This window comes from Onychostoma macrolepis, chromosome 02 (assembly GCF_012432095.1).
Source record: "Onychostoma macrolepis isolate SWU-2019 chromosome 02, ASM1243209v1, whole genome shotgun sequence".
NCBI classification, from domain to species: domain Eukaryota; kingdom Metazoa; phylum Chordata; class Actinopteri; order Cypriniformes; family Cyprinidae; genus Onychostoma; species Onychostoma macrolepis.
Window position 1 is genome coordinate 27,779,519 of NC_081156.1, and position 20,013 is coordinate 27,799,531.

Genomic DNA, 20,013 nt, shown 5'->3' on the forward strand with positions numbered 1-20,013 from the left:
GCCTAACAACGGGTCAGACTTTACTGGCATAGTGTCCTTTTTGTTGTATTGTTGCAGGATGCTGCGTCAACAGTCACACATGCATAACATGTAAGTCTGATTTATGACTAATGCAGAAACTAAAAGTAAAATGAATGATTACATTATTGTATTTCCTATGTGTTACTGAGCCCAAGGTTAATGATGATTACAGACAGTCACTGTTTCTATTAGATGTGATTATACACATTTCCTAATGTGTTCCTAGTTTGTCCTGAAAAAGTCGTAGTTATCGTATAATAACTGAAGTGGGTCATGTGCATGTATGAAGACACTGAAGTATGTTGACAGCCTTGCTTTTCAGGATGACACACACACACACAAGCTCACACACACACACACACACACACACACACGCACACGTAGCATCTCGTTTACAGGAATAACTACTTACTGGCTGCTGATTGATCCACTCAAGTAGTGTTATTATCAGTTGAAATCTTACTGAAACTTTATTTTAGTCTATTGAACTTTTTTAATTGTATATATATATATAGACAGTAATAAATGCTACTATGATCTAAAAACTAGTATGACACATAATAAACATAACAGATACTTTAAAAGAGTCTTTACAGATACACTTCATATGATTTCTCCATGGTCTCAGTGTCTTTCACTCCCAGTATGTCAAAGAACAGTCTCCTGAACTCTAATGTCATATGAAACTGAAATAAAATTGAATCATATTAACATAGATTTATTTTTATTAAAGAAGATACACAATAAAAGAGTAAACCAAGTTCTTTAAAAACCTGAAAAGCATTACAGGGCAAATGAAATACAATGTATAATCCTATAACGCTGCAAACCTAAAAAATATTATAATATATACAAGATTATACTTAAGACTCATAATTGAAACAAATTCTAATTTCAGCTAGAATTACACTGTTAAGATTCTACTGTTTCACAAGGGGAAATATTGAAAATATATCAAATAAAATCTATGAAATAAAATCAGAGGCCTATAACTAATTTAACATTAATACCCAATACAATAATAATAACATCATATGTGTCACACAAGAGTTACAGATAATAGAATAACAACCCAATTCTGCTTTGACCTAATCTTCGATTTGAAGACAACACATTTTTTTAATACTTGCAAAACATGTAAATCATCATTTCAGCACCAACTGAAAAGGCAGCATTTAAAATTAAGCTTTAAATATAACTGCAAAGAATGCAATAGCATCTCATTTGCAGGAATAACTGGCTGCTGTCACGGTGCACACAGCGGGGAAGAACGAGGAACATAGAGACGAGGAATTAGTCAAAATAAACAGTCTTTAATCCAGTTCAAGAGGGCAATACAAGGCAGGGCTGAGACACACAGGAACACAGGGAATGTAACGAGTAGACCAGATGAAAAAGAACTAAACAGGCAGGAACTAAATACACGGGATGAAACTAGATAATAAATAAAACACAGCTGAAGACTATTGAACTAATAATCACACTAAACCAGAACAGGAAACGGGAATGACCAAATAAGGGCATACACGAGGATGGGGATCACATGAGACAGAAAACCTCAAGACAAGACAGGACACAGGTCTGACAGCTGCTGATTGATCCACTCAAGTAATGTTATCATCCGTTGAAATCTTGCTGAAACTTTATTTTAATCTATTGAACTTTTGGCTAAATTGTATATTACAATTATTATTAACATTACTGGCACCTAGACAGTAATAAATTCCATGATCCCATCTAAAAACTAATATGATACATAATTAATATAACAGATAGATACTTCATATGATTTCTCCATGGTCTCAGTGTCTTTCACTCCCAGTATGACAAAGAACAGGGTCTCCTGAACTCCTGTCCAAACTCACGGATCCATTTATTAGCCACTGAAAAGACAACAGAAAAATATAGCTCATTGTCATAAGAAACCAGGCCCGGCTCCACGGGGGGGGGGCCAGGGTGGGCCTGGCCCACCCAGTCAGAAGCTTGGCCCACCCTGGCCCCACACATAACAGCCAATCACAAAATTGTTGTGATATTCAATGGAGGTTCATATATTTTTTCTTTTTCGTTTTCTTACCGCCCACACCCAAATACGTGCTAATACTGTATTTTCACGCATCAGGGAGCCGCTATCAACATGCGCGAAATTGAAATGCTTTTGAATGAGCGCTCGCGCCTTTCACTTTCACTTTCGATTTGGCGATCACGCGTACCCCAGTGAGCAAAGACACGTCCAAACAACGTCTTTTGTACTTCGTTTTTGAACGTCCAATTTTGGTCCCCTTAAGCTGCAGACTGTGACTCCAGATGACGTCTTTTTTCCAACGTCTAATGAACGTCCAGTATTGACGTCCACAGGACCTCTGTATAAGGGCTAATTGTAGGCCAAATGTGGTCTTTGTGGACGTCTTTTCTACATCAAACTTAAACTCATTTTAGACATCATATACTCAATAAATAAATATTTAAATAACAAATAATGTTTCATCACAGGTAACCTATATTGATATTCATTAACCATGCTGATAAGAACAATGTTGATATTTGTCTTAAATAAAATAAATATTACATTCATTAATAATGTCAATTTTCTGCACATGTCTTCGACGTCCAAAAAAAGTTACCTAGTCCGACGTTCAAATGTAGAACTGCATATTGACGTCCAAATGGGGTCTTGGTTAGACGTCCAAATAGCGGACCTAGTTTGCATGTCGTAGACGTGCAGAATTGGTCTTGGACCGACGGACGCAATATAGACATAATCTGCACGTCCGTCAGACGTCTAATGTTTAGTGGGACAGTGCTCTGTGTAAAGGGAGAACATCTTACAAGATCAGATATTTGTCAATAAGCTAAGAATCTGTTGATGTATGGTTTCGTCAGTCTCAGTGGTGTAGTGCAGGGTATATTCAGGTATAAGGCTTATCAGTCGGCTTTGCGTAGCCTATACCTACTTCTAAATACCCTCTGATGCGCATTCAGTGGTGTCTCGCATTAGCCAAAATAATGACAGTCCACCACATGATTCGCTAATCAAATCGTCTGTGAATAAATGCAAATATTCCTAAAACACCCAGTAAAGACAGTGATGCGGTCAGGACGCGCTGGCTTCCTTTAAATATGATTGATGATTGCGCCCGCGCCTGCTTTGTCCCCAGACAAGATGGCAAAATAATAATTAATTATTGATTTCTAATTTGAATCAGTACATTATAATATGAAAAGAAAAATCAAAAGGACCAGGTTTTTGCGATCAGATATTTTTTAAACCGGTAAACTCCTGTAAACTTTTCAGTCCAAGGATCCAGTAAACGAACGCGTTCAAACAGCAAGTTTAAAACAGCTCTAATACAGAGAAAACCCGAGATCAGAGATTGCGGAGATTGCAGAGATTGCGGAGAGTCGTTTCAGCTTGTATTTGGCTTAAAAGCACGAGTGTTTTATAATGCATTTTTTTCACTATATATAAAAATTGTAAATGGTATGGGGAGGGGAGGGGAGGGATTACATTTGCCCGTCACTGCCATGGGAGAAACAGTCAGTCAAACATAGGAATATGTACAATTCTGGAAAAATGTATCTCTTTTTTTTTTTTTTTTTCAAATAGATATCATATTCTCCTATGATTCTCAGTAGACAACTAAACAAATAGCTTGTAATTTACTAGAGGTTCTGACAAAATGTTAATTGCTGCGGTCTATTTAATTTTAAAATTTGAATTATGTATTGCAAAATTTGCACCTCTGTTGTGGCTAATATTAATTTCATAATTATCCTTACTCCATGAAGTAGCAGAACTTACGTGAAAATGTGCAAATGGCCCATTTTGGGGTGAATTAAATGCAAGTCTTAAATGTCACTGTTTATAAGGCATTCATCCTTTCACTTTTAAAAAAATGGGGGCATAAAAATAGTAGCCTATATTCCCCCTTCAACTCGTACCTGGAGCCGGGCCTGTAAGAAACTGAAATAAAATGTAGTCATATTAACATAGATTTATTTTTATCCACATTATAGAAGATATACAATAAAAAAAGTAGTCCAAGTTCTTTAAAAACCTACCCCATTTGTTACCCTTTAACACAGGGCATCCAGCATGCTCTGTATACAAATCCACATTTCCATTCTTGAGGAGGTTGTACCAAAGCACGGCTGAACCCTTAAAAAGCAGAGAACTAAAGCATGAATTTTTCCGTATTAAATCATATTAATATACTAATATAAAAGTGATTTGAGGGTTTACCTTTTTTGGCTTCAGTGCAACTCCAACTTGAGGGAACACAGTAGCACCCCTGTCTCCACATCACTCATCTACAGGCACAGGACATGATTTATTGCTCATAGTACAACAATAACCTTACAATGTAGGCCTATAATATTTATAATGCCATTTGGACTAATGACAAGGGCAACACTTACATAAATTAAGAATGTTGCAATCCTTTCATTCTCATCATCCTGTGTGATCAAACAATCTTTGGTTATCTTGCAATGACTTGATCGATCTTACAATGATTCGGTTAATATGTAATCAAGCTCTCACTGACACAGAATAGATTTTGAAGTCCTATAAGCGAATTAGCATTTTTGGGTCATGGGTTCTCTCTGGGTTAAGGACGATTTATTAATATTTATCAATGACTGAGGTTATACACTTAAATTGTGTTGTCATCAAAGCGTGGATAGGCTAAATATTATATTATGTCAAACATCATCCCCAACAACAATTGTTTGTAATTAAAGTATATTTATGACGTGAAAAAAAAAAAAAAAATAGCAATGTCAAAGTCTCTTCAAGAAGAGATAACCACAGACTTGATTTAACTCATAAATCCTTTATTTTTTTTAATCTTTTTTTTTCTTTTGTGCAGAATTTTTTGTGTTTTTTTTTTTTAAATTTTATGAAAATCTTCAGTAAAATATTTTCTCAATCAATGGATCTTGGACTTGGTTGTATTTGGTGTGTGGATTACATTTTTGTTTTTATAAATCCCACACCATGAAGAAATTACTTAAGGGAAACCAATGACAAATTCCGTGTTGGTTCTATACAAATTTATTTATACCTGTTTATTAACATTGTGATCTTACCCCTGAATCATAATGTGGTTCATATCTGCCACCAATCCCATAATTCTGAACCTGGAAAATGATTGCACCACTCATATTTCACAGAGAACAAAACATGTTTAATATGATGAAGAATAAATATATATTTATATTCAATATAAAATTTTATATATATATATATATATATATATATATATATATATATATAAAAGAGCAGGCCAGTCAGAAGTTTATTAAGTTTGGCAGTAAAGAAAAGATATGCTGCCTGTGCATGAACATGTCATTTCTTTCTTACTGTGACCGTACTTGTAGGTCTTCAGCTGATTTCATGGAGAGTCCTGTGATGTTCGCAATCCTCTGATTGACACGAGCAACCACGGGGTAGTCTTCCTTCAGAAAAACACTGAAAACAAAGCCATTTTTCAGTAATACTTTACAATAAGATTCAATTTGTTATGCTATCGAATTGAACCATATTGTAAAGTGTTTCCATTTTTCTTCCAATAATAAGTGTGAAAAAATAAATACTATAAAATAACAGTAATGTAATGTAAGTGTTCATTTGAAGTCAAGATAATGGGTGAAAAATGAGATTATCACCTTTGAGAAGTACGGATCTTTGATACTCCCCGTTTAGTCTCAGACCTAGAAAGCTACAGATGGCCACAAACAGTAAATGGGACATCAACATATATACACACACAGACACACACACACACACACACACACACACACACACACACACACACACACTAGATAGCCAAAAGTATTTGAGCACACAATTATCTAGAATATCATTATTAGTTCCTTACATCAAGATTTGTCTTCACTAGAATTAAGGGGCCAAGCCAACTTTTAAAAGAAATGCCCTCATACTTCTGCCCATTGAATAGCACAATAAAACATAATCAAAAGTATTAACAAGATATTTAAAAAAACACAAAAAAAACAAGATATTAGATTCTAATAATACTGACACTAAAATATGTTATTGATTTGTGTGTGTGCGTGTTAGATATTCACTAGAGGTCTGGAGATATTCTTCAGGATCTCTATCTCTCGGTCTGAAATAATGTCATGATATCTGATGATTCGAGGCTCGTCCCACTCCACTTCCTCTTTCACCGGTGCGTACATCAGTCTGGGGTTTCCTCCACCTGTGCTGTACCTACAGGACAGCGCCCTCTGCCTCTTGGAGGTCTGATTTGATCAAATATAATAAACATCCAATTAACTCACAAATCTTCACATTGAGTGTCTGTAATTTCATGTCAAACAATGATTTAAAATTGAGACTTTGCACTTGCCCTCTCATCAATCTCTCCTCTGCACAGTGTCTCATAGTTACTCGACTCTGTGTTCAGTATGAATATGTCAGGGTTTGAAGTTCTCAGTAAGTGATGGCGCCTGTAAAGGCTCAGCTGAACTTTGACTTCATCGTTAGTTGGATCTGAGGCAAAGAAGTTTATAACTTCAATAGTTGATCTCAAAGTTGTCTGATAACATCCCATATAAAAATACCAGTATTAAACTCCAGGACATCATGAGCTCACCCAGATTTAGAAGCTGTTGGCCAAAGTAGATTGCCACAGGTTGGCTGCCAAAACGATAGGCTGAGAAACTAAGGTAATGTAGCAAATCTTTCTTATTAGTAGCTGAGTATTCTGTTAATGTGTTGAGACTGTACTGAAACCAGAAAAAGGCATGCTGGAATTTGTCCTCGTTAAAAGCGACCAACCCCACATGGCAGGCTTCATCTGCACTTAATGACATTTCTGTGAAATCAAAACAGATCAAAGCTGATTTTTGAAACAGAAAAAAAGTGAAACACTCTCAGTGAAACTGCACTGGTGCAAAACTGCAGACAATTCACCCTTCATGATGTCTTCTGGGTAGAGTTTGTAGATCTCTTGCAGTCTGATCAGTCCTAAAGCTGCACCATTCAAATCCTCCATCTGTGGGATCTCTAGGAAATCCAACTCATACTGATACTCGTTACATTGATAAAAACTGGGTTGAATGTGTTTTACAATATTTATTAATTCATCTCTCAGTTGTCTGAGGAGTTTGTAAGCTGTCACAGGGTCTCTCATGATTTCCTCAGGGTCCACAGGGTCAGAGTACGAAAGCAGAAGATTCCGAAGAGCACTGCATTGATGACAGGGTTCATCAGAAGTTGTATTGTTAAAAAATATTTATTTAATTACATAAATTTAACACCAAATATAAGATTATTAAACATCAATTGCTATAAAACTTAATGCTTTTTAATCTTGGAGTTTAATGGTACTGCACACGAGGAACAATGAAAGTGTTTTCACCTCTTCATTGTCTCTACATTCTTTTCTTCAGCATCAATGTACTGACTGAAGCTCATCAGAAGGTCTTTCTTCTTCTCAACAAGCTGTGCAGTTTGATCTACAGTATAAAACAATCTGCACTTAATATCAAAGAACATTTGATATATGTATTTTTTTCCCATTAGAAGTATAATGAAAAAGGTTTATGAAATAAGAACCCAAAGAGAGAGTTAATATTGTTTAGTCAATTTAAAAAGTATATAAACTATAACGTTTGTATGAGTGTTTTGATGTCTCACAAATGAATACAAAAAATTAACTTGTCATGGTAACAACGTAAAAACATTAATTCGAGAAATATGGATAGAACACTAGAACATCAAATTATTTACAATTAAAACCAATAAAATATAATGAATTTTGATATTGAAATTAAATATAATTAATAACCTGTTGATGAGAAGAATTCATGGCCAGAAGTACAGACAATCCAAAAACACACCACAAATGTCAGTTCCTTTATGGCCATTATCAAACCTTCAGTATCTCAAAACACAACTTCTGTATGTGTACCTTGAAATGAAATTGAGCTTAAATACAGACCATTTATTGGCATCTTTTCAGAGACACACCTGTAACTGGCCATTCATTGCTACTATTTTATGAAAAACGAAAGCGAAACTTCACATGAATGAACTCTCACGAGTCGGCAGGCTGGCTGTGGGAACAAAGAAAGTAGAGGCAGGATCTAATCACACCAGTGACTTGTATAAACAAATCAAAAACACAGGAGCACAGGAGAGCAAAGGCTTCACAATCTAACAACAACCACAAAACACAACAAATCAACATGCAGCATAGACAAGAACAAACTACGACTGAAAACTGAGGACTATATATACACATTTGCTTATCAGTTAACAAAGTCACTAAACAAGCAGGGCATAGTAAGTAAGGTCACCAGTAAGACAACCAAAGAAACAGAAACTAATCAAAGATGAAACACAGGGACCAAAGGAAGTAGAAATACATAAAATTCCTCAAAACAGAACATAAATGTGACATCATGACAGTCATGACATTTCACAATATATTTTTGTTTCTTCTATGTAATTAGTTATTTAGCTATATATAATTTCATGTTGCACAATTGGAGATCACAAAGGATATAATCATGATAGAAATGGAGAGATATTATAAACTATTGTATTATCAAGACCTGTTCTAATGTTGCCTAACAACGGGTCAAACTTTACTGGCATAGTGTTCTATTTGTTGTATTGTTGCAGGATGCTGCGTCAACAATCACGCCTGTGTAACATGGAAATCTGATCTATGACTAATGCAGAAAGTAAAACGAAAGATTACTTCATTATATATACCGTGTGTTACTGAGCCCAGGTTTAATAATGAGTTCCTAAAAGATTGTCCTAAAAAAATCTTAGTTCTCATATGATAACTGTTTGACTTTGAATTAATAAAATATTGATACATCTAATCAGAGTTACTATACACAGGATATTTTAATTATATATTTATATACATATACATATTGGTGGTGGTTGAGGAGATTCCCCCCTTCTATGTTAAGCACTTTGAGTACCCAGAAAAGCGCTATATAAATGTAACGAATTATTATCATTATTATTATTATACAGTAGTTACAATTTCTGCGTGCAGCATAAATGAATATGCTATAGTATCAATTTCATATGACTTGCATATTATTAGAGAATATTATTATGATAAAAGTTTTACAGGTCCTGTTATTTCACTTGCCTTTTATTATTTTTTGTTTGCTTCTTTGAAAAGCTTCCAAGGAGAGTAAATTATACTCACTAAAAATAGTTGGGTTAAAAATGACCCAACAGATAACCCAATGGTGGGTTACTATAGCACCTACCTAATGTTGACGAATAAATGAGAACAAAAGTTTTATTTTTGGGTGAAATAACCCTTTAAGTGTGTGTTGGTGTGCTTGTCAGTACATAATGTAAAATATTACAATTTGGCATGAAATACAGAGCAGGATTTTCTCACCAGAAGAAACATCCAGAAGATCCAACCACGGCTCTCTTCATCTCTCCATGCCCTTTAGAGCTCAAAGTCTATCTATCCCTGACATGTGGGTATAATATACCTTAGTCCAGAGTAATCTAAAATTAACAAAGAAATGGAAGTTAAAATCAAACATTAACATAAGATGACTACATTTCCTACTTCAGTGTTGAAAATATAATTAAAATCTCACTTGTTATTATCTATCAATTGAAAAACAGAGACATGCATTTTTTTATGGTTTTGTGGGTTCCATATATTATTCTAATTAACTAACTGGTTTTAATACAGTACACCAAAAATCACACCATGAAAAATATTAAACATAAATCATTCCAAATAGCAAACAGATTAAAACAGTACTACATTATTACAAGGTTATGACTTCACACAAACACATTACAAAAATAAATATGAGAACATGATAAATAAAACAAATATAAACTACTTAACAAATATTTTAAACAAGTTCTAGTGTACAATCATATTTTCATTTTCACAAACTGTTACATGCAGTGCATATATAATACAAACTTTTTTAACTTTTCAAATGTGATTATGTTTGTTTTTGGAAATTCACCTTTAATTAGCCTTATTATTTTGCATTTAAGCTTCTTTTTGAGCATAAAATGTAATTACATTCTGAAAATGTAATAGTTGCATGTCCAATTATTTAGTTGTATTTTCATTTATCCACATCAGAGTGCACTTTCATCCAAGTGGTATAGTAAAATTTTTGTAAAATCCAGCATCCTGTTCAGACCCTAATATAGTACATACAAACAGTATTAATTTAATTTAACATGAACAGTTTGTATGTGACTATACCTTGAAACCGATAACGGTATCTTTTGATAATTGATGATAACAATGCCTCTTCCATTAGTGGTGGGCGGATCGATCCTAATATCGATAGTATCGATACCAACGTTGGTATCGGTATCGGATCGATACTAGCCTGATTAGATCGATACTTTAGGTTAATTTTCTCTCCTCTACACATAATATATTGCTTAATACATTCAACAAAGAATAGGCATGTATGTGTGTTTATATAACGCTCTTTTCACGCCTAGTATGCAAGCATTACTGCGTTAGTGTTTTGTTATGCCATTACGTGACTCAGCGGCTCCAAGCGCGAGCGGATATTATTGGCTACAGCGAGAGATGATGGAACGGTAGAAATTGTGGCAACAGCAACAAACTTATTCACCTTTTTCAATGTGGAAGTAAGCTTTTTCATAGACTGAATGTGCGAGACTTCCACTTCATTAGGCACGGTAGGGAAATCGTGAGAAAAATAATAAATAATAAAAACAATAAACGGTAAAATTATTTGTGCTATCCACCGTGTGTTTATAATTAAGTAATTCATTAAAATAATATGGTAAGAAGCACCAGTTTGCAACACCAAGCAAGCAGCAAAATGAGCTGTTTTGTACAGTTAAAAAGTGCTGGAAGCGGATGAGACTGGAAGCCAGACCCATTAAATTGACCGAATTTGGCCTTTTTATTACTGTCTCCAACCATTAAGCCACGTTGTTGTTTTTTCTTTATAAAGGTTTTTTATCAGAGGAAAACACTTAACATGCATGCACTTTGGGTTCATATCCTGGGCTGCTTGCCTGCATATAGTTTGCATCATCAGTATACTGAGTTGGCCTTTCAATTTTACTTTCTTAATGCATTAGGCCACATTCATTTTTTTTTCTTTTTTCTTTATAGCCTAACTCTTTTCTATGGGAGGAAAATGCTTAACACGAAACTTTACGCATTGCTTTCATATTCTGGGCTCCTCTGCTTGTAAACTCCTTTCAGAATAATAATATCCACATAGCTTTAAGGTGAATGTAATATTTTAGTCATATCAACATAAGTTATTGTTAATTTTCAAAGTGTAATTGGTCATTTAAATGTATGTTATTAAAAAGGAAAAAGTATCGGTATCGGTATCAGTATTGGCGATACTTGCTCTGTATTTACTTGGTATCGGATCGATACCAAAATTTGCAGTATCGCACACCCCTATCTTCCATGTTCAGTTCTTCGTGGCTGAAGAAGCGGCGCGTGTAATCAGTGTAGCTCGCAGCGCCCTCTGTTGGTGAAAATAATCACTACATGATTGCTCTGGTAACCAGCAACTTAGAGATAATAAAATGCTTAATTTCTGCGTGTTTCGTAGTGTTTTAACTTTACACTGTAGTTTCCTTGAGAAAGGACATTACATTTGAATAAAATGGCGACATACCTTCACTCAGAGTGGACGCGACACCACGAAAGAGGCTCCGCTGGTCTTCAAGGTGAGCGCTTCTGCCTAATATCTGAAATGTAAGTTATGTAAAAAAAATAAAATAAAAAATCCCCCAAAATTGTCGAGACGAACAGAAAAAGTAAGGAAAACGTTTTTTATACGTTTGAAATCGATCTGCTACAAGCGCTCGTGTCGTTAGTCAAGAGTGCAGAAAAAACGAATTAAAGTTTCAGTCAACAGGGGAGTAAACATACTCGTAGGAAAAACAGAAATATTATTGTGTCAGGGCATGAAGACACTTTGTAACGAAAAACATTACGCACACATATTAATTTACCACTGTATCATCTGTCGCAGCTGCACCAATCGACCGTTGGAATTTAAATTTTAACCCAACTGGTTGCGTTGTTGTTGAAATAACCCAATAAACACAGGAATAACCCAACAAAGCGACCCAACATGTTTAACCCAGATATTGGGTACAGTAAATAACCCAACGTTTTTTAGAGTGTAGCTGAGCTGAACCAGACAGTTATTGAAGTGCAGAGGACGGATTCAATGATGGCGGAGTAGAAGTGTTTCAGCAGCTCCTGTGGCAGGTTGAACTTCCTCAGCTGACGAAGGAAGTACCACCTCTGCTGGGCCTTTTTAACAATGGAGTCAATGTGAATGTCCCACTTCATGTCACTTCAATGTGAATGTCCCACAAGAGATGAATAAAAGACATCTCTTGCTTCATCCGATTCTCCCCAGGTAGTCTTTGATGGCATTCTGTTGATTTTTACTATCCATCTGGAGAAAGGCACGCCCTTTCACCTCCCCACAGAATAACTCACAGTGACTCTGTATCTAGCACAACACTGGGCCAATGTCTCTTACAAACTTCCACTTTATGTCCTCTTGGCGCTCCTGTTAAAAATAGAGAATATGTGCGTGTTGGAGGGCGTATGTGTCCACTAAATAGTATTTACCTCATCATTCTACATACAAGAATATGTACTATTTTACACCACAAATTCAATCAATACAGCATCTCGATAAATGCTCCCACCATACCTCCACGCACCACTGCATGGCTTATGTGGTCCTCCAAGTGAACTGTAATGAGTAATTTTCTTTACTGTTGAAACTGCAGCAGGGACCCCTCATCCCGGCAGAACTGCTCTGCATCAGGCTAGGACCAAAAATGCGTAGAATGCTGTAAAACATGACAAACAAACATTGACACTCATTATGTGATCTTTCCATTAATATAGAATGATACAAAGATAATTTGTCCCAAACACGGAGTTATCCAGCAATTCATAGTGAAATGATGTGGTTGCTCAACCAAGTTACTGTGCAAGGGACTGTGATCAGTGTATATCATTAAAATATATGCATGTGAGTGAGTGTTTTGTGTGTGTGTGTGTGTGTGTAGGAGGGGGTACATATGTGTGAGAGGGATGAAGTGTTATAAAAAAAAATTGCACATTCAGTCGGCATTCATTTTATGTTGAAAGAATCAGTGCACTAATAAATATATAGAGCACTGATTTTTATGACATAAAATGAATGTGCATTTTTTTAATAACCCTTTTTTTTATAATACATAACACTCTTACCTACGCATATACACAATTCATCCCTCTCACACATATGTATTTACCTCTCCCCACACACACACATGATATTTTTAATGACACTGATCACAGAACCCTTGCACAGTATCTTGGTTGAGGAACCGCATAATTTCACTCTCTTGCTGGATAACACACACATGCATACATATTTATATGTTACTGATATCTAAGTAATAACGTGCCTGTGTGCAGTTCAAAACACATACCAAGCATGCAGAACTGTTGTTTATACACATGCACATGCACACATTCAAGTTGTCAACGTTTTGAATCTTCGTAAAGACCAAAGATTAGTTTTTTTTGTTTACAACACAGCAAACTTCTTCTTTTTAGCTTCTTTTTGCAAACAATTATTCAACTTATTTTCTTATTGATGCTTCTTCCTGTTTCAAAATAATAAGAATGTGACGTATTTGGACACGGGAGTGGCTTGTGACGTCACGCTTAGATGTGGGCGGGGTTGGATGTCCACCGCAGGCTGCAGCTGTGTCCCAAAGTTAAGTGCACACACTTCGAAGTTCCCGGACTTGGAAGGCCACGCCTCCGAAGTGCAGGAAGGACCCTCCCAAGTGCATGAGACGCTCCGCCTTCGCAGGATTTCCTAATTGTGCCACCAGGTGTTCCCGATTGCCGCTCCTGTCGCATAGCAATGGTGTGAGAGGAGAGCTGCCATCCTGACAGGATAGTTGGAGCCGGAATTGCTCATTTTTGTTTTTATGTTTTATGTCATAATGGAGGAGACAGTGGCCGTTCCCCAATATGCGTTCTTGTCTGTACTTGTGTTCTTGTTGATTTGTGAAGTCAAGTCAGTCGTCGCCCAAGTACTGTTCCAATTCAAATTCACGGCCGTTTCTCAAACGGAAGGCTGCATCCTCCAGAGGTCGTATTTGTAGGCTGCATGCGTCATAAAGAAGATCTTATTTTAGAATATTAATAGTTATAAATTTGACCATTATTCTTAGTTAAGTGTAAATTGTTGCTAATGTAATGCTCAGTTAACTGAAATAAAGTCTGGTCAAAGTCATTGTGGTTAAAATTATTAATGACTTACTGTAAACCTGTTGAGGCAAAATGAGAAGATCCAGAGATGCAGTGACAGAAGCAACAATATGAGACCTAATTGTCACAATTATTTCTGGAAAACATTATAAATATTGGTATATTCACTCAAGTATAAGTCTTTCTATAGTGTCATCGTTTAATCCAGCATTGTTTCATAAACATTTAATATTTTAAGATAAAGAGGACCCACTCAAAGAATATGTATTATCTGAAGGAAACACAACAAAATGCCTTTTGTGCTTCTAATTTGTTTTATTTACATTAAGCAAGCAGCCCAAGTAAATTAAGTTACATTACAAGTATTATTTCTACTGTTGGTGTCAATGATGAGGTTTCCACATTTCCACATCTTTTCTTCTAGTCTTTCTATATAAACATAAATTCATCTGATTAAACTACGATTTACACACTAATAAAATGTCATGTTATTTCACTGACAGGAGATCAGATAGTGGATTTTTTGATCTGGAAATAAACAAAGCAAAGACTCCACTCAGCATTTCACTGACACTGATTTTACATTGACCTCAAACATGATTTTCTCAACCACTGAGTTCAATTCACATAGATTTACTTTTGAAATGCATGATCCAAATAATAAATAAACCCTAAAACCAGCATAGAGAGGCTGAGTGAATGTGGTCTGGACACTGTGAATGAGGGTCATTGTGTCAGAGACGCTGTAGAAGGACAGAGTTCCTGCACTGTGATCCACATACACCCCTATTCTAGAGGAGCTGGAGACTACAGGGAGTTTAGTCTTTTTATTATTGTACCAGAATGAACATGTGGAGGGAGAGCAAAATAATCTCCAAGACTGAGTGTTGCGTCCAAAAATACATTCATTTCCCTGTCCCTTCCTGCTGATGCTCTTATATGACACTGATATACCCACCTTACCACTCCACTCAACCTCCCAGTAACAGCGTCCACACACACTCTCTCTACACAACACCTGCTCTTCAGTATAAAATCTGTCTGGATGATCAAGATACAACTGGTCTGTGTCAGTGTATTCAATCACTCTGTTCCCCTCAGACAGACAAATTCTTTTATGTGCTGTATTTATATCCACAGTGAACTGGCAGGAATCTGATGGAAACAAATCAAATAATCTACAATAGGATATAATGATTTGAAACATTAACAGTTGCAAGAGTTTTATTTTTATTTCCTATTTTATTCAACTTTAAGATTAACAAAAGAAGAAATGTATGTCAGTCAGATTATAATGGGATAAATCAATGTAATTATTGCAGTGTGTGTGTGTGTGTGTGTGTGTGTGTGTGTGTGTGTAGAGACTTACATTGTAAAAATTCCTCCCTGGTCTTGAGCTCAGGTGCGGGAAAGATCTCAATGTATGTTACTGTGGAATATTAAAGTACACCTATTATGCAAAATTCACTTTTATATGTTGTTTGGACATACATGTGTGCTGGCAGTGTGTGTACACAACCACCATATAATGATAAAAATCCACCTGCTACTTTCTTTTAATCTCCATAAATCACAAGCAGTGTCTCAGAGCTTAACGATCACAGAATCTGTTACACTTTACCAGCCCCACCCAGGATTGAGGTTTCTGCAGAGCAAAAGTGGGTATTTCTGAATTTGTGGGTGTTTTCAAACTGCTGGGTGTTTCTAAATCATGCAATGAAAATGATCCCCCTTACCTGACCCCACCCCTAAACCGACCCGTCACTATGATGTCAGCCAATCAGGTAACATGGTCGAAAACACCCCTCTGTTTTGGCCTCGCCCACCGATCTGGTAACTCCCATTACTTTCCTGCAGGGACCTATATTTGCCCACCCACGATTGTTGATTGACACTGCCGTAAACTAGCCGAGACCCTGCCCTGAGTGAGCTGCACACAATCCGCCATGTTTATCTTCACGTTAGAGCATTTAAAAGCATCATTCATGTAAGAAATGCCTTCTTCACCAGCCCGCCAGTTAAAGAAATGAAGAAGAAGAAGAAATGTCTTCTTATTGAGGCTATAGATGTTATATAGTCCAGAGCAGTAAGTGATTCTCTGCTTTTATTTTATTCTTTGGATCATATTAATAGCATAGACCACAGTTTAGTTACTGTATATTACACTGCTGTCAGTTAATGCACAGATCTAATATAAACATGCGATTTCTGTCCAGATGTTTACCATCACAAACATAACCGACAGTCTTTTTGTAACTTATGCGTGTTTTTACATAAACTCGTATGTGAATTTAGTACTCACATGCCATGTGCAGCTGCTTTCTATAAGCATGCTTTGGATGTGTGCGCTCAGAAAACCGTCTATCAGAAGTTTAAACTAATATGGCTTTAAAACTACCATGATTTCAGCATGATAGACATGATAATCAAAACCAAACAGATGTTTTTTTATCAGCTAAGCTGAAAAGGCACCTCCCTATTCTGAAAAAAGGGGCAGGGAGCAGCAGCTCATTAAAGAGACATGCACTAAAACAGCGTGTTTCTGCTTCCACTCAAAATAGGCATTTTCAAAATGACATAATAAATGATCTGTGGGGTAATTTGAGCTAAAACTTCAAAGACACATTGTGGGGACACCTGAGACTTATATTACATCTTGTAAAAAGCGGCATAATAGGTGCCCTTTAATAAATGTACAGAGAACAATGAATGTACGTCTATTTAATATTTAATTTTTACTGAAAGTACATAAATGATCCACTACTTACGTTTACCAGATATCTTTTCTATCTCCTCTCGGCAGAAATGCTCCAGTTTCTCTCTCAGATGAGAAACAGATCTACCAACATCATCAAAAGAGAGACGAGAACTGACAGTGATGCTGGGTGAGTCTGTAGATCCAAGAGGAACAGAGAGAGACTGGAAACTCTGCACAGACAAAGACACAAGAGAAACACCAGCTAAAGACACAGAAACATTTGATAGAAACACAATCTCTGTATAACACGCTCTTCCCTTCCTAAAGACCACTGTCCTGTTCATCAGATCTCTGTTACCTGGAGGAAATGGATGTGATTGTCTGTGTGTGAAAGCTGCTCCAGCTCAGCGTCTCTCCTCCTCAGATCTTCAATCTCCTGCTCCAGTCGCTTCAGTTGTTCTTCAGCTCGACTCACTTCAGCCTTTTCCTGATCTCTGATCAGCCGTGTCACCTCAGAGCGGCTTCTCTCAATGCAGCGGATCAGATCAGTAAAGATCCTCTCACTGTCCTCCACTGCTGTCTGTGCAGAGCGCTGTTAGGACACACAGAGAGAGAAGCATCAGAATCAGTCCATTCACTCAGCTCTTACTGCTGCCTCACAGCCTGCTCTCCACAGTGAGCTTCAGTGGGACTGAAAGAGCTCCAGCACTGGCTCCTCACTGACTGACTGGAGGAGAGTCCTAACTGAGTCTCAAACAGCTCTTCAGCAGCCAGCAGTTGTTCTTCTGCTCAAAACTCACCTTGTGAGACTCTACAGCCTCTTTCAGCTCCTCAAGCTCCTTCTGTCTCTCCTGGATTCTCTGGCGGAATTTTCTCTGGGTTTCCTCCAACTGTCTCTGTTGGAAAACAGAGACAGTTGTTTGTTGTTCAATATAGGCTATGTGTTTGTAATCCAATAACTTTAAACTTAAAATTTAATTTAGCAGTTTATCTATTGCAAATTATATTAATATTTGCATTGGAGCTCATACCTGTTTCTCAGTCCTCTCTGCTGCAGCTGATACAGTCTTGTGGTTTTTGTGTTCATCCATTGTACAAGGATAACATATGCACTGCTGATCTGTACGACAGAAAATCTCCAGCAGTTTATCATGTTGAGGGCAGATCATCTCCTGCAGTCGTCCAGTGGCGTCCATTAGATTGTGTCTCTTACCTTTGAAGAAAGTCTCATGTTGTTCAAGATGATTTTGACAGTAAGAGTTCAGACAGTCCAGACAGGACTTGATGGCTTTGTTTTTGTCCCCAGTACAGACATCACACTCCACATCTCCAGATCCAGAGTAACACTGAACAGGACAGGCAGCTTGTAGTTTTGTCTTCTTGAGTTTCTCCAGCACTTCATCCAGCATGGTGTTTTTACCTAAAACAGGTCTTGGAGTGAAGGTCTGTCTGCACTGAGGACAGCTGTAGACTCTCTTCTGATCATCCTGATCCCAGCAGCCTGTAATACAGCTCATACAGTAACTGTGTCCACAGGGAATGGCCACAGGATCCTTCAGTAGATCCAGACAGATTGAACAGCTGAACTGATCATGAGCCAAAGAAACACTAGATACTGCCATTTTACTGCACAAACAATGACTTGCAGTCAACCTAGCTCTTAGAAACGAAAAAACTAAAATAAAAACAAACAAACAAAAACAAGAAAGAAAAAAACACCCACAAAACTGCTGAATCCCACATGCAGACTGAGCAGGAAGTAGTGATGAGTTTCACTTTCACTGAACTGAAAGAAGGAGTGGCCAAAGTCCCTTTCAGTCTTTGGAGTGGCCAAGAGAGAGAGAAAGAGAGGGAAAGCAAGAGAGAGAGAGATGGTGAGATGAAGGTTTCGATGTCTGTTACACATAAAATTAAAAATATATTGTTAATAGTTGATCTCTCATGTAACGTTGCAATCTAATGCTCTACTGCCCTCTAATACTAATGTTGATCATCAAAATATTTCCTCTGACTGTTTACTAATGGTCCCTACAATGAATCAACTGTATTATCACACTGTTGTTTAATAAATGTTTAATATTTTAAGAGAAAGAGGAACTTCTAAATACACTCAGTGAATATACGTGTTAATGATTGACGGAAACAACAAAATGCCTCTCATGCTTCTAATTTGTTTTATTTACATTAAGCAAGTAAATTAAGTCCACATTACAGTATTATATCTACTGTTGGTGTCAATGATAATATTTCAACATTTATCTTTTTATTATAGTCTATCTTTATTAACATTAATCTAATCAATCTATGATTTACACAATAATAAAATCTCATGTTATTTCACTGACAGCAGTTCACATAGTGCATTGATTTATTGATCTGGTAATCAAAAGAAAAGACTCCAAATCAGCATTTCACTGATACTAATTTACCACTGACCTCAAACATGATTCTTTGTACCATCAATACAGTTAAATTCACACCATTTTACTTTTGAAACTGATCCAAATGTAGTATAAACTCTAAACCCAGGATAGAGAGGCTGAGTGAATGTGGTCTGGACTCTGTGAATGAGGGTCATTGTGTCAGAGACGCTGTAGAAGGACAGAGTTCCTGCACCGTGATCCACATACACCCCTATTCTAGAGGAGCTGGAGACTACAGGGAGTTTAGTCCTTTCTTAGTCCTTTAGCCCAAGTATAGCTGAAATCACAGCACAGCTATTGTCATTATCTTATGTGTATTCTTATGTCAGAGCAGCAAAATCCAAGTACTTCACGGCAATTATTGAAAAGAATTACCACAGACCTAAAACTCTTTTTACTATTTTTAATGCTGTTGTCAATCCAACTGTTTGTGAGCACCCAGATGTGTCAAATACTTTGTGTGATGACTTTCTTAGATTTTTTATTAATAAGATTAGTGATATCAGGTTGGGGATATCTCCACCTGTTTTGGATCCTTCTATTTCTTCAGTCTGTGTTGTTGAGTTCAGCC

At 36.6% G+C, this 20,013-nt stretch overlaps 1 protein-coding gene and 1 pseudogene across 4 annotated transcripts; both read right to left on the bottom strand.

Annotated features, from left to right (window-relative positions):
- Positions 1–869: 869 nt before the first annotated feature.
- On the bottom strand, positions 870–13,650 carry LOC131551786 (prolyl 4-hydroxylase subunit alpha-1-like; annotated as a pseudogene).
- A 132-nt stretch (positions 13,651–13,782) lies between these two features.
- On the bottom strand, positions 13,783–19,543 carry LOC131551692 (tripartite motif-containing protein 16-like). 4 transcript variants are annotated; one of them, XM_058794753.1, is made up of 7 exons: positions 18,051–19,543; positions 17,820–17,915; positions 17,378–17,611; positions 17,090–17,249; positions 15,691–15,750; positions 15,280–15,476; positions 14,265–14,457 (listed from the first exon to the last, which is right to left on the bottom strand). In XM_058794753.1, the coding sequence occupies exons 1-7, from the start codon at positions 18,639–18,641 to the stop codon at positions 14,452–14,454; spliced, it is 1,344 nt and encodes a 447-aa protein (XP_058650736.1). In that variant the 5' UTR covers positions 18,642–19,543; the 3' UTR covers positions 14,265–14,451. The 4 variants fall into 4 exon arrangements, with proteins under 4 accessions (XP_058650753.1, XP_058650736.1, XP_058650726.1 ...); XM_058794770.1 differs by lacking the exons at positions 14,265–14,457; positions 15,280–15,476 and adding an exon at positions 13,783–14,216; XM_058794743.1 differs by lacking the exon at positions 14,265–14,457 and having other exon boundaries at positions 14,528–15,476.
- Positions 19,544–20,013: the final 470 nt, after the last annotated feature.

Excerpts from the sequence above, each read along its gene's own strand:
- LOC131551692 (XM_058794743.1), bottom strand. The coding sequence starts at position 18,641 with ATGGCAGTATCTAGTGTTTCTTTGGCTCATGATCAGTTCAGCTGTTCA. Across the intron at positions 17,250-17,377 it reads ATCACATCCATTTCCTCCAG|AGTTTCCAGTCTCTCTCTGT; the intron begins GTAACAGAGATC and ends TTGTCTGTGCAG. Across the intron at positions 15,751-17,089 it reads AGAAAAGATATCTGGTAAAC|TAACATACATTGAGATCTTT; the intron begins GTAAGTAGTGGA and ends AATATTCCACAG.